The sequence below is a fragment of the Rana temporaria genome, chromosome 2, assembly GCF_905171775.1.
Source record: "Rana temporaria chromosome 2, aRanTem1.1, whole genome shotgun sequence".
NCBI classification, from domain to species: domain Eukaryota; kingdom Metazoa; phylum Chordata; class Amphibia; order Anura; family Ranidae; genus Rana; species Rana temporaria.
Window position 1 is genome coordinate 53,035,211 of NC_053490.1, and position 16,365 is coordinate 53,051,575.

Genomic DNA, 16,365 nt, shown 5'->3' on the forward strand with positions numbered 1-16,365 from the left:
AGCCAATTCACTTTTCTAACAGACCTGAGTGGATTGCGAGAGCGCCAAGCATGGCACTCGCAGGTCACCTCCTTTGACACCTATTAGAGCCTATGGCTCCAATCAAGTGCTTCAAAAACAGCCCCGCCGCCCCGGCACCTAAATAGGGGTTGGCAGCGGTGGCCATGGATAGATTCATGCTAAGCATGAATCTATCCATTGGTCATTGAGAGGGCGGCTGGAGAGATGAGGTGGCGCATGTGCGCCCTTATGGACGCACCGCCACTGCTTGCTCACCTCCTGTTGGGGCGATCCTGAGGACAATGACCTGATACTAGCACAGTAAAAATTAGCATATGTTCAGTATATTTTTTAAAACTGATTTCATTTCCATTTTTTTTTCAATGTAAATTTGAAGCTTTGGCATATTGCAAAGAAAAAAATAGTTTAATTGCTTTGCAAGCAATTGATTTAAAGCTGAAACCAATGTATCCTATTGAAAAGTTGTTGCTAAAATTATGTCTGGGTAATGATTCCACTGATCAAAATAAAGGAGATGCAGAGGGCGTACTGTCATAATATTTCTGCTGTTGCTGAATAAAAATAAACTGCATTTATCTTTGAATGACAAACAATTATTATAATGACTGTCATTCAGAATGCTTAGAGACTATTAGTATTTAAACCAGCAGGAAAAGGAATTGTTTTCAAGCAAACTACACATGTCCCAGTATTTAAAAGAGCAAAATTGTCAGCATTGTCAATTGTCAATTGGAGGACTAACAACGTTTTTTTATTTTTTTATTAGCATCCAGCACATAAAGTAGGTTTCTTTATATTAGATATTGGTCAAGTATATCGATTTTTTTTCTGTTTTTTAGTTGAAGTAATAATTTATTGGCATATTTTTTACAACAATGAATTATGAGGAATATTTGAGGACTAATATCCCCTAGTGTGTCTTAATATTTTTCAGAGGACTGCAATCCCTCATTTATTTGGGTTATAGGTTTGGGGCTGGGGGGGGGGATCTGTCCGCCGCAATGTTGCAGTCCCGCTAAAAATCGCTGATCACCGCCATTACTCATAACAAAAAATAATAATAATAAAAATTACATAAATATATCCCCTATTTTGTAGACGCTATAACTTTTGCGTAAACCAATCAATATACTGTACGCTCATTGCAAAAATATGTAGAAGAATACATTTTGTCCTAAACTGATTTTTTTTATATATTTATTATAGCAAAAAGTATTAAAAATATATATTTTTTCAAAATTGTCAGTAATTTTTGTTTTTTTAAGCTTAGGTGCCCCCATAGAAAGCTGCTTGCTGTGGGGGCACTCAGCAGGAGGGAGGGGACCGAAGAGGGACCCGAGAAGGGGAGGATCTGGGCTGCTCTGAGCAAAACTATTACACAGAGCAGGTAAGTATGACATGTTTGTTATTTTTAAAGATTTTTTTTTTTTTACTTTAGTATCACTTTAAGGATAGACGGCTCTTTTAGGAATATTTGAACTGCACGCTTTTTGCTAGCACAAAAACATAAAAAATAACAAAATACCCAGGTTAGTTCCTTTGACCATGCATTGGCTAGATTGCCTGGCCTTAGGTCATAAAAAATATATAGTTTCAGAAGCTGGAGTCATGAAACCTTTCAACTCTTCTTTTGATATTCTTTTTATAAATATGTGGATTTAACGGTGCATGAGTGACTTATTGCGCCTACTGATATATCTCAAAATATTTCCAGCTGAGGACCATGAAAGAGGCCAAGAAAAAGTCATTTTGTCTGTGTTCCAAAATGTGATTTCAATCTGGTCTTCATTACTAGACACAAGAGAAAACATTCTGTACGGGTGAAAGAGACATAAAGACCAGATAAAAGAAGTAGGAACTATTTCTAGCCCTATAGGCAGAAGATTGGTTCCCAAGAACCTAAGGAACGAACAAACAAATTCTTTCTATAGCTTACCGCCTTTACAACAACGAAGGTGAAAACATTTATACAAAGTCAGATTGGAGTGATTACTCAGCAGTAGAGAAAGGTTTAATTATAGAGAAAAGCTGACAACAATTGTGTGCCTTCTGAGTAGCCTTTTTAAATCAACGCAGTACAGACATGTCCCTAAGACTGGGGAGCGCTTTATAATTGCCGCTAATGTCACCTTTTATTCAACCCATCAGAATTTTAGTCATTGGATGAACTGTAATGTTCTTGTCTAATCTCATCAGCAATTCTTGGTTTTGGTTCAGGCTTTTGATTGCTGAAAATTATGTGTATGAGAATCACCATGGCTTTTTTTCATTCCACTTTTTTTTTCATTACACTTTTTTTATGTTTTAGTTGCGTTTCCTCTGAAAGTTATTAGGCAACTGTCAATCTGTGACATTCAGACACTGAAACATTTTTTTGCATTTTCAGCCAGGGCTAAAACGTTTTCTTCATCAAGTGGAATTTTAAATGACAAATGAAAAAAAGGTCAATGGTTTTGGCTTCAGAAGAATGAGTAGCTCAGAAATCTCATTTTGTGTGGGAGAAAGTTGCTATATATTTGGAAATTATAGGCACCTTGTAAATACAGAGCTATTAGATGTTAAAGTGTAATTTCAGGCAAAATGTTTTCTTCTAGTTTCGGAATGGACTGGAAAAGTGCTAAAACTTCTGACAGGTTTTTACAGCTTTCGGCAGTGGCTTAGCGTGGGTTGTCAGCGCCCGGGGCAAGGCAAGTAATTTGCGCCCCCTAACCTGTGGACTTTTAGTACTCCGAGTCCCTTCCTACAATAGTACTGCCCAGCCTGATTCCTACACTCTGACCACTACACTAACCTACCTGACTACTACACTGACCACTACACTAACCTTTACACTGACCCTACATGATTCCTATACTGACCTACCTGATTCCTATATTGACCACAACACTAACCTACCCGAGTTCTACACTGACCTACACTGACCACTACACTACACACTGACCTGACCACTACACTACACACTGACCAAACCACTAACACACTGACCAGACCTCTACACTGACCACTAACACACTGACCAAACCACTGACCACTACACACTGACCAAACCACTGACCACTACACACTGACCAAACCACTGACCACTACACACTGACCAAACCACTGACCACTACACACTGACCACTACACTACACACTGACCACTACACTACACACTGACCACTACACTACACACTGACCAGACCACTGCACTACACACTGACCAGAGCACTACACTAAAAACTGACCAGACCACTGCACTACATACTGACCACTAAACTAAACTACACACTGACCAGACCTCTGCACTAACCCCACACACTGACCAGACCTCTACACAGACTAGACCACTGACCACTACACTACACACTGACCAGACATCTACACTGACCACTACACACTGACCAGACCGCTACAATAATTGCACAGATGTGAACTACATCCATAGGAAACCATGTTAAATGGACTGCAGTGTGTTTCTGCAAAACTGAAAACGCACAAAAAAATTCAGAGGTGTGAACCAGGACTTAGGGCTCATTTCACACAAGTGGTGCTCCCTTAAGGGAGTTCCATGTTCAAATCTCCTCCTTGGTGTCTGTTTTAACCCCTAGCCTGCACTACCATGCTAAAACAGCGTGCATTGCATGAGGAATTTACTCAAGAGGCAAAACTATAATTCTACCACTCTACAAAACTCTGTACAGCCACATCTTGAGCATGCTGTCCAGCTTTGAGCACCAATCCCCAATAAGGATGTGCTTGAACTGCTAGAGATCCCAAAGAGGAAGCTGCCATAGTTTAATGATTGACATTAGTGGTGAATAACTTGATGTGTTAAATGTGTATATGTGTTTCTATAATATTTTGTTTATTATATGCCAAGTTATTTAAGGTCTGTGGAGTTTCCTGGCCATGGACCCAAAATGTCTATGTTTTGTTCCCCAAGCCACTTAGTTATAACTTTTGCCTTACAGCAAGGTGCTCCATCATGCTGGAAAAGGCATTGTTCTTCACCAAACAGTTCTTGGATGGTTGGTAGAAGTTGCTCTCGGAGGATATTTTCGTACCATTCTTTATTCATGGCTTTGTTCTTAGGCCCACTCCTTTGGCTGAGAAGCAACCCCACACATGAATGGTCTCAGTATGCTATGCTGTTGGCATGACACAGGACTGATGGTAACGCTCACCTTTTCTTCTCCAGACAAGGTTTTTTCCAGATGCCCCAAACAATCGGAAACGGGATTCATCAGAGACAATGACTTTTCCCCAGTCCTCAGTAGTCCAATCCCTGTACCTTTTGCAGAATATCAGACTGTCCTTGAATTTTTTCCTGAAGAGAAGTGGCTTATTTTCTGCCCTTCTTGACACCAGGCCATTATCCAAAAGTTTTCACCTCACTGTGCATACAGATGCCCTCACACCTGCCTGCTGCCCATCCTGAGCAAGTTTTGCGCTGGTGATTCCCCCGACCCCGCAGCTGAATCAACTGTAGGAGACAGTCCTGGCGCTTGCTGGACTTTCTTGGGCGCCCTGAAGCCTTCTTCACAAATGCAGTAGAAATGTTTTTAATGGGATTAAGAGGGACTTTTCAATTAATTGCAATTCATCTGATCACTCTTCATAACATTCTACAGTATATGCAAATTGCCATCATAAAAACTGAGCCAGCAGACTTTGTGAAAATTAATATCTGTGTCATTCTTAAAACTTTTGGCCACGGCTGTAGATAAATTCAAAAAAGTTTAGATGTGTCTCTTAATTAACAAACTGTACAGGGGTATTGGAAACGGTAGCAACATACGCTCAAGTTTCGAATTCCAAAACTCTGTATCTTCAAAAAAAGCCTGGGTATTTTTGTATAATGCCCGCGTACACACGATCATTTTTCGGCATGAAAAAAACGTTGGCCCGGATTCACGTAGTCCGGCGCATTATTACGGCGGCGTAGCATATCGGATTTACGCTACGCCGCCGTAAGTCAGAGAGAGAAGTCCTGTATTCACAAAGCACTTGCCTCCTAAGTTATGGCAGCGTAGCGTAAATGGGGCCGGCATAAGCGCACCTAATTCAAATGAGGATGGGGGGCGTGTTTTATGTAAATGGGTGGTGACCCGAAGTGATTGACGTTTTTTACGAACGGCGCATGCGCCGCCCGTGTACATATCCCAGTGTGCAAAGTGAACAGCCTATTTTGCTTTAGGAAATAAACCATACTGCATTCAGTAGTGCATTCTCTGATGGATTTCTGCTCACTTTACAAGGGAAGTTGCACTTTACCAGGGAATTATCCCTAGATCTTGGTGAATGAGGAAAAACTTTGCTAACTTCCATCATCCAATCATTTGAAAGAAAATATGCTTTTTTTATTTCATTGCACTTGATTGGTTATTTTTGCAATGTGAAATTCCACCACATTCACCAAGTTTTGGGGAAAATGATCATGCAAATTGAAACTTAATTAGTCTATTTGCCTTATTAAATCAACGACTCCAACTCTTGAAGTCAGTAAGGGCTTGTTTGAAAGGTAATTGTATCAAAACCAACAAGTGGAAGGCTGACTGCAGGTCAGCCTGAATTTGTAGGAGTCGTCGGCAGGTATTTAAACCCGCCCTCTACCCTCCTTTCTGGGCGACGGTTCTCTTGTGTCCCACCCACCCTCCCCCTTTTTTCTTGCTATTTCTTCTCTTTTGCTTCTACTTGGGTATGCCCCCTTTTAGGCATATTGACCACGTGACCCCGGCACACCTCAGGTCACTTTCCCTGGTATGTTCGCAGACCTTTCCCTAGCACGATCACCTGAGGCCCCGTACACATGGCCGAGAAACTCGACGAGCAAAACACATCGTTTTGCTCGTCGAGTTCCTTGTGAAGCCGCCGAGGATCTCGGCGAGCCAAGTTTCCCCATTGACTAACGAGGAAATAGAGAACATGTTCTCTATTTGGCCCGACAAGATCCTCGTCGATTTCCTCGGCCGAAAGTGTACACACAACCGGGTTTCTCGGCAGAATACAGCTCCGATCGAGTTTCTGGCTGAATTCTGCCGAGAAACTCGGTCGTGTGTACGGGGCCTCTGAGTTCAACTGAAAATGTAAGAAGTGGTAGCTTTGTTAATACTGCAGCTACTATGCTTTTTCTTTTATCTTCTGGAAGCATACTATGACAGCAATTGCACCGGGTAATCCTACAGTAAGAGCCATCAGATGGGTTTCTGTTCGTAGGATGACAACACTTACTCAATGTGACCCAATGCAAGAGTAGAGTTGTCATCCTATGACATGGACGTTCGAGTAGAACGGGAAACTGATGTGATAATCCACAGTGTGTCATCACGTTCAACCCAAGTACTGGCAGACCAGTCTTTACAAACTAGTTATGGCTACGGGAACGCCCACCTCTCTTGTGATTGACAGACAGCCGATTGGTTGCACATTGTCCATTAGCCTGTTATTGCTGGGCTGGCATATCATTGCTCTAAGATGTGCACTCCTGTCTACGATGCATAAGCACAAACAGCGAGAAGCTTCTGAGAGCTGCAGAAAAGAGCATTGTGCACACAAAAAGCCGATAGAAAAAGTAATTATGATAGAAAAAAGCCGGTGATCCAGAAGAAACTATTATACTCTGTTATGCACATGTAAATACTGTAGCTGGCTGTCGATAGTCTGGCCATAGGGTTGTGTTTTGTGTTAGTGGACTTTTCCTTTTAAAGTGTTTCAAAATCTGTGGCTGCAATCAGTTTTTTCCCTTTATTTTTACCTGGTGATCCTGTGAATAACACACGTCTTGTCACTCCATGTCTACACTCATTTCTGTATTGTATCTAAGGAGGGAGCCATGATTGTCACACAGGCTGCAATTTAAAGTGATACTATATTAAAAATAACAAACATGTTATACTTACCTGCTCTGTGTAGTGGATTTGCACAGAGCAGCCCAAATCCTCCTCTTCTCGGTCCCTCTTCGGTGCTCCTGGCCCCTCCTTCCTTGCTCACTCCAAAGACATGCTTGTAGGTTAACTGGCTCCTCTCTAAATTTACACCGGAGTGAACGTGAGGTAGAAATCATAAATTGTAAGCTCTTTGAGGGCAGGGACTAATGTGAATGTACAATACAGTATATATTTAAATTGTCAACGCTATATTGATACTGGTACTAATAAAATGTGTCTGTTTTATTTATGACTTTAAAGTGATTGTAAAGTCTAATTTTTTTCCCTATAAAAATAATAAACATGTTATACTTACCTGCGCTGTTGCAGTGGTTTTGCACAGAGCAGCCTGGATCCTCCTCTTCTTGGGTCCCTCTTCTGTGATCCTGGCCCCTCCTTCCTGTTGAGTGCCTCCACAGCAAGCAGCTTGCTATGGGGGCACCTGAGCCCTGCCACAGCTCCCTGTGCCCATTCAGACACAGAGCTCCCTTTCTCTCCTCATTGGCTCACTGACATTGACAGACAGCAGTGGGAGCCAATGGCGCCACGCCGCTGTCTCAGCCAATGAGGAGGGGAGTCCCGGACAGCCGAGTCTCTCGTGCAAAATCGCTGGCTCTAGATGGACCTCAAGTAAGTATTAGGGGGGCTGCTTCACACAGAAGGTGATTGTACGGGCAGAAGTGCTTTCTTTTCAGCTCATAAGAAGTGACAAAGACATTCTGGCAAGATTAACAGGTATTTTCTGTACTTGCTGAAAATGTTCTTAGCCTGAAAAAATAAAACAAATGTAGCCACTACATCTAAGGATTGGTAATTTTTTTTTTGGATGATTTTAGATACACCTTAACAAATAAAGTATACATAAAGAAAAAAAGAGATAGGTAGAGACAGGGAGATAAAAAGATTTAGATTATTTACATATACCCTCAAATCTTTCAGTTATTTCTAATCTAAAGAGTTAGTTCAAGCGATATTAAACCTTCATTTTAATTACTTTCCTGCTCTGTGGTTTTGCACAGAGCAGCCCAGATCCTCCTCTTCTGGGGTCCCCCACCGGCAATCCTGGCTTCTCCTCTTCAATGAGTGGCCCCATAAAAATAAATTTTCTATGGGGGCACTCATGGGGGCTTGCACCCGAGCGTGCCTGTCTGTGTCTATTGACACAGACAGGGTGGCTCCACCCCGCCCCCCGTTCCCTCCTCACAGAGTTTGATTGACCTCAGTGGGAGCCAATGGCTGCCGCCGCCATCAATCTGCCCAGTGTGGCAGGACGGATCTGGGAGAGCTAATGCTCTTGTGCACAGTGCTGAGTTAGGATTGGATTCAGGTAAGTATAAGGGGTGGGGGGGAGGGCTGGGGAAGTTCACTGGCACAGAATGTTTTTCACCTTAAAGTGGAACTTCCTCTTATTTGTCACCTTTGTCATTTGTTTTTGCAGCGGTTGGGGGGACCTCCTCTTTATTGCATATAATGCATTAAGGTGAAAAACCTTCAGCCTATAAAACCACTATCACTTTTTGCATGAATGACTCATGTAATCAGTGAACAGTAAATGTAAATACTGTGAAGAAATATGTCGCTTAATTCAAGTTGCATATGCTTATAATAGACAGTCTCTACGATTAAGTCCTGAAAAGGGCGAAATGCGTTGTGCAGATCAGGCTTATTCACATTCATTCAACAGGATGTTGGAGTCTGTGTGCAGATGGCCACTATTTTATTGAAGTCTACTAAAGTCTGACCAGATGATCCTGTCTGTCTTGTATCAGTCTATTCACTGTGCTGATCCAACTTATACACGTTTGAGGGGCATTTGAGAAGTACTATTTTCTTTGTTTTGGGATGCATAAAATGTCTCCTAATGTGAGCTTCCCTCCAGTCCTGTCCGGTTTATAGAACACTACCACTGCTGAACACCCTGTAGCCTCTGAGCTTAGCATTGGGAAAAGTGAACTGACCCTTTAATGGGGCGTTGCTAGGTGGCAAAAAGACTACGGCTTGAGCCCGAAGTCCGAGCCTGGCACTGGGGGTTGGCGCGGGTTTTTGGCTGTGTGGTTGTGTGGAGGGGGGTAAGCTCACTTGCTGGTTACTGCCTGGCTTACCAGTGCCCATCAATTCTGACCACTAAACTCACCTACCTGACACACGCTGACCTACGTGACATACTAACCTACCTGACACACACTGACCATTACACTGACCTACCTGACCCACACTGACCATTACAATGACCTGCCATACATACATGGACCTACCTGCCATACATAAACTGACCTACCGGACATACATTACCCTGACCTACCTGACATACACTGACCTGCCTGACATACCTGACATACACTGTCCTACCTGACATACATACATGGACCTACCTGACATAAATACACACATGGACCTACCTGACATACATACACTGACCTACCTGACATACATATACTGACCTACCTGACATACATTACCCTGACCTACCTGACATACACTGACCTACTTGACATACTCTGACCTACCTGACATACACTGTCCTACCTGACATACATACATGGACCTACGTGACATACATACACTGACCTACCTGGCATACATATACTGACCTACCTGACATACACTGACCTACCTGACATACATACACTGACTTACCTGATGGCTGCAATACACTGACCTACCTTACATACACTGACCTACCTGACATACATACACTGACCTACCTAATGGATGACATACCTGACATACATTGACGGAAGTGACATACATACACTGACCTACCTGACCAGGAGACAGACCTCATGTGTCCTGCAGCTCAGCCGTAGTGTGCGGTATGCAGTGAGGAGAGGAGAGCCGCCTGCCCAAGTGGGGTGCGGGGATCTCATAGTGACATAGTGTGACGGCCGCATTGAAATTCCCGCCTTCTGGAGCCTGCAGCGCCTACGATGGACGTCACATGTCCCGTGGCCCTGGCATTGGACCAGTGGGATGTCCATCATAGGCGCTGCAAGCTCCAGAAGATGAGACCTGCTATGTCACTTGGCCACACTTGGCCGCACTCGGCCACACTCGGCGGTGCTTGGGATCAGATTGGTCCCCACTCGACGGTGGCACTTAGGGCTAACAATAGAATTGTGCATGCCTGAGACACAGGCCTTTTTGGGGACCTACTCAGGGCTCACGCTTCCCCTCCCAACGCCACTGCCCTTTAAGCTAATAGAATCTAAATAAATCTTTCAGACTTAATGGTGTTGCACACTATATGAAAACTGACCCTGCAGTGGGAGTGCCTACATTGTAAACCGATGGGTGGAAGAGGAAGAAGCATTGGGGCCTTCAAAGCACATATTAGGTGTGAGCTGTGTGGAGGTGTTCACTAGAAGCCCGCAGACAAAGCTGGGCATTGGCACCAAATCTGCCAAACCATTTTGCGTTGAAAGGTGTTGCCACCTTCCCCCTAGCAGCAGTGTAGCACGCTAGGCATGGGCAGATCTCCAGAAAATGGGCAATGTATGTGTTTCAGCTGTATGTATGTATATGATTCAGCTGTCAATATGTTTCAATGTGGCTTTACTTTAAATGTTGATTTTTAGCCTGTTTTGTGTTTTTATGATGCATGTTGCATATATAGATTTTTGAATTGTACTTAATTGGACATTTATTTCTTTTGCAGCAAGCCTCCTCTGCAGATTTAATGATTAGGAACATTCTTCTGGTGCACGCTGGAAGATATGGCTGCAGGGTGCAGACCACGGCTGACAGTGTATCAGATGAGGCAGAACTGCTTGTTAGGGGTGAGTATGCTAACACCATCCAATTGATTTATTGCCTAGTCATACTGGCACTGGGCTTTGGTGCTCAGTACATTGCAGGTGCCTCCATCTTCCACGTCCAACTCTGCAGTGTTTAAAATTAGCAGAAATTAAAGATTAGCACTTTAAAATGTCACAAATGCCAGGCGTCTGATGCAAATTATCTATATGATGAACAGTAATTACATTTTCATGCTCAATTGTGGGTCAGCCTCGTTGACTAATGAATCAGTGCTGTGCAAACTAGTGTACTAGATGAGCGGAATGTTCTTCTTTCCTAGCAGCTGTGTGGCACAATGTGTGTGATTGTATCAGGCGGGTACCTCATTGTACAGCTGGGGCAAAACCGACACCAAGTCCTCTGTTCAGGACCTGTGTGAGGTTTTCAAGTGTATGGGATATTGTTATGTATGTGACTTTCCCTATATCAAGGGAATAAAATGTCCTCAGTTTGTAAAAGTGCGAAACCACGCCCACTCCCGCGGGGAAAAGTGAGTGACAGCTCACAAAAGGCCCTCATTCCAAGGTAAGATACAGTACAATGGCTGCTGGTTTTAACAAGCAAAACTTGACAATTAGGGTGAACCTCCGCTTTAATGTCTAAACCGCTGGCAACAAAAGTGAGTACACCCCTACGTGAAAATGTCCAAATTGGGCCCTAAGTGTCAATATTTTGTGTGGTCACCATTATTTTCCCTTTTTTGTTTCCTTGTCTTGCCCTAACAGAGTTGGCTTTTCTCTGAGGACAGCTGCCGCCCATCATCTTCCCATCTCCTTCCTTTTTAGGACTGGCCATTTTGTACCACTATATGGACTATAAAACTGTGACTGTTTTCTAGACATATACATTGCCCGATTCTTAAGTGTTCGGTAGTACCAGTGTTTGCGCTAACAGTTTATTTCAAATTTCTGTACCATTATTTTACAGCACTGCCAACTGCCTTGGGCATGGAGTTCACCAGAGCTTCACAGGTTACCACTGGAGTCTTCTTCCACTCCTCCATTATGACATCACAGAGCTGGTGGATGTTAGAGACCTTGCACCCCTCCACCTTCGATTTGAGGATACCCCACAGATGCTCAATAGGGATTGGGTCTGGAGACATGCTTGGCAAGTCCATCACCTTTACCCTCAGCTTCAGCAAGGCAGTACTTGTCTTGAAAGTGTGTTTGGGGTTTGTTATGTTGGAATTCTGCCCTGCAGCCCAGTCTCTGTAGGGAGGGGATCATGCTCTGCTTCAGTATGTCACAGTACATGTTGGCATTCATGGTTTCCTCAATGAACTGTAGTTCATTCCCAGTGCCGGAAGCACTCATGCAGCCCCAGATCATGACACTCCCACCACCATGCTTGACTGTAGGCAAGACAAACTTGTCTTTGTACTCCTCACCTGGTTGCCGCCCCACACGCTTGATACCGTCTGAACCAAATACGTTTATCTTGGTCTCATCAGACCACAGGATATGGTTCCAGTAATCCATGTCCTTGGTCTGCTTGTCTTCAGCAAATTTTTTGTGGGCCTACTTGTACCTAATGTTTAGAAGAGGCTTCCTTCATGGACGGCAGCCATGCAGACCAATTTGATTCAGTTGCGGCTTATGGTCTGAGCACTGACAAGCTGACCCCCCCACCCTTTAAACCTCTGCAGTGATGCTGGCAGCACTCATATGTCTATTTACCAAAGACAACCTCTGGATATAACGCTGAGTATGTGTACTCAACTTCTTTGGTCGACCATTGTGAGGCCTGTTCTGAGTGGAACCTGTCCTGTTAAATGGCTGTATGGCCTTGCCCACCGTGCTGGAGCTCAGTTTCAGGTTTTTTGGCAATCCTCTTATAGCCTATATATCTGAAACATTTTTTTTAAGGTTCTCAGAGTTTTTTGCCATGTTGAACTTCCAGTGACCAGTATGAGAGAGTGAGAGCGATAACACCAAATTTAACACGATATTGAAAGAAGGAACTAATAAATTGGGCTTTAAGGGCACACAATACCAAAAGATGTAGAAAACTAGAAATTTATTTAGTATGAAATATCATAAAAAGTGGAATGACATAAAATCAAAAGAGAATAGGTCAGCAACTAATACCACAACTGTGATTACAACACTATACAATCATATCATATATAGGCTTCATTTAGAAAGCACAGTTACAGGTACAATGTTGAGTTGCATATCCAGTGTAGTATTCCAAGATTTGGTGAAGAGCTTGCTCTACATGTTACGCGCGTTAGCGCTTCCTCAGGAGCATAAGATATTGCATCTAAAGAATAGGTCGCATTGGGGGTAACCAAGCGATAATAGCGTGTTAGCCCCACAGTGGCTGGGCGGACAAGCTATATCAAGCCAGCCAAACGTGGGGAAATAATCAAAAACACTGATTTGTGAGCATACAAGTGTTCGGACAGTCAAGTGCTGGTAGGCACTGGAAATTCGAATCCAGGGATCACTAGCATGCGGTTGTTTCAAAATTTCACAGAGCTGGGCTGAACAGGATATATATTAACATATCATAGGGCAATCCAAGAGATCCTGGGTATATAAACCCAGAGATATTATATAGGATTCCCAGAACTAGTTCCTGCAGCCTGATCAGCAAGGTGAAAACCGCATGTGTCCCCAGGATAGCGATGACGGGGCGTTGGCACATTACTCACTAGTGCATTCGCGATGTCACCACGCGTTGTATGCACATTAAAATAGGTCCCTTTATTATCAAACCAAATTTAACACACCTGCTCCCCATTCACACCTGAGACCTTGTAACACTAACTAGTCACATGATACCGGGGAGGGGAAATGGCTAATTGGGCCCAATTTGGAAATTTTCACTTAGGGGTATACTCACTTTTGTTGCCAGCAGTTTACACATTAATGGCTGTGTGTTGAGTTATTTTGAGGGGACAGTAAATGTACACTGTTATACAAGCTGTACACTCACTACTTTACATTGTAGCAAAGTGTAATTTCTTCAGTGTTGTCACATAAAAAGATATAATAAAATATTTACAAAAATTTGAGGGGTGTACTCACTTTTGTGAGATACTGTAGATAGATAGATAGATAGATAGATAGATAGATAGATAGATAGATAGATAGATAGATAGATAGATAGATAGATAGATAGATAGATAGATAGATAGATAGATAGATAGATAGATATATAGATAGATAGATAGATAGATAGATATAGACTGATATTTCTATAGATGTAGCCCAATATTGGATTATTTTTATTAGACTGATATCCCAATGATAGATCGATAGAGCCTGATATTTCTTTAGATATAGCAAAATATTATCTTATTATTATTATTATTATTATTATTATTATTATTATTATTATTAGACTGATATTTCAATTAGGGGTGGGCAACGGTTTGACCCAGGCATGGTTATTATACTGATATTCCAATGATAAATATATAGATAGAGAGATAGATAGAGACTGATATTTATTTAGATATTCAAAATATTCGCTTATTATTATTAATAATATTAGACTAATATTTCAATTAGGAATGGGCGAACGATTTGGCCTGGGCTTGATTATTATACTGTTATTCCAATGATAAATAGATAGATAGACAGATAGAGACTGATATTTTTTTAGGAATAGATATATATAGAAAATATTAGCATATTAATATTATTATAATTAGACTGATATTTCTAAAGATAGATAAATATATAGACTGATATTTCTATAGATAGATAAATAGACAAATAAAATATATAGACTGATATTTCTATAGATAGATATAAAGCTATAGACTGATATTTCTATAGATAGATAAATATATAGACTGATATTTCTACAGATAGATAGACAGATAAAGTATATAGACTGATATTTCTATAGATAAATATATAGACTGATATTTCTATAGATAGATAAATATATAGACTGATATTTCTAGATAGATAGACAGATAGGCCCAGATTCTCGTAGATTGGCGTAAAACTCGGCGGGCATAACGTATCTGATTTACGTTACGCCGCCGCAAGTTTAACAGGCAAGTGCTTTATTCACAAAGAACTTGCCTGTAAAGTTGCGGCGGTGTATCGTAAATCGTAAATTTATTATCAAACCAAATTTAACACACCTGCTCCCCATTCACACCTGAGACCTTGTAACACTAACTAGTCACATGATACCGGGGAGGGGAAATGGCTAATTGGGCCCAATTTGGAAATTTTCACTTAGGGGTATACTCACTTTTGTTGCCAGCAGTTTACACATTAATGGCTGTGTGTTGAGTTATTTTGAGGGGACAGTAAATGTACACTGTTATACAAGCTGTACACTCACTACTTTACATTGTAGCAAAGTGTAATTTCTTCAGTGTTGTCACATAAAAAGATATAATAAAATATTTACAAAAATTTGAGGGGTGTACTCACTTTTGTGAGATACTGTAGATAGATAGATAGATAGATAGATAGATAGATAGATAGATAGATAGATAGATAGATAGATAGATAGATAGATAGATAGATATAGACTGATATTTCTATAGATGTAGCCCAATATTGGATTATTTTTATTAGACTGATATCCCAATGATAGATCGATAGAGCCTGATATTTCTTTAGATATAGCAAAATATTATCTTATTATTATTATTATTATTATTATTATTATTATTATTATTAGACTGATATTTCAATTAGGGGTGGGCAACGGTTTGACCCAGGCATGGTTATTATACTGATATTCCAATGATAAATATATAGATAGAGAGATAGATAGAGACTGATATTTATTTAGATATTCAAAATATTCGCTTATTATTATTAATAATATTAGACTAATATTTCAATTAGGAATGGGCGAACGATTTGGCCTGGGCTTGATTATTATACTGTTATTCCAATGATAAATAGATAGATAGACAGATAGAGACTGATATTTTTTTAGGAATAGATATATATAGAAAATATTAGCATATTAATATTATTATAATTAGACTGATATTTCTAAAGATAGATAAATATATAGACTGATATTTCTATAGATAGATAAATAGACAAATAAAATATATAGACTGATATTTCTATAGATAGATATAAAGCTATAGACTGATATTTCTATAGATAGATAAATATATAGACTGATATTTCTACAGATAGATAGACAGATAAAGTATATAGACTGATATTTCTATAGATAAATATATAGACTGATATTTCTATAGATAGATAAATATATAGACTGATATTTCTAGATAGATAGACAGATAGGCCCAGATTCTCGTAGATTGGCGTAAAACTCGGCGGGCATAACGTATCTGATTTACGTTACGCCGCCGCAAGTTTAACAGGCAAGTGCTTTATTCACAAAGAACTTGCCTGTAAAGTTGCGGCGGTGTATCGTAAATCACCCGGCGCAAGCCCGCCTAATTCAAATTAGCCGGGTAGGGGGCGTGGAGCATTTAAATTAACCCTTTCACGCCGACGCAACGCATATATGCGTCCTCGGCTTTCGGGGGTTATACCGGGATGATGCCTGCAGCCGCAGGCATCATCCCGGTACCGTTGTTTAGAGCCGCGATCGGCTATCCAAACATAACAACCGATGCGGCTAAAAGCCGTTCGGTTGTTATGCTGGAGGAGCGGGAGGGGACATCCCCCCCCCCC

The 16,365-nt window shown here is 41.3% G+C and overlaps 1 protein-coding gene across 1 annotated transcript in view; it reads left to right on the forward strand.

Annotated features, from left to right (window-relative positions):
- Positions 1 to 16,365, forward strand: part of CNTN5 (contactin 5) — a 2,004,044-nt gene that overhangs the window by 1,795,585 nt on the left and 192,094 nt on the right. Inside the window, exon 18 of the mRNA XM_040340187.1 lies at positions 10,584 to 10,704. Within this exon, the coding sequence (XP_040196121.1) occupies positions 10,584 to 10,704 (121 nt within the window). The remainder of the gene's footprint in view (positions 1 to 10,583; positions 10,705 to 16,365) is intronic.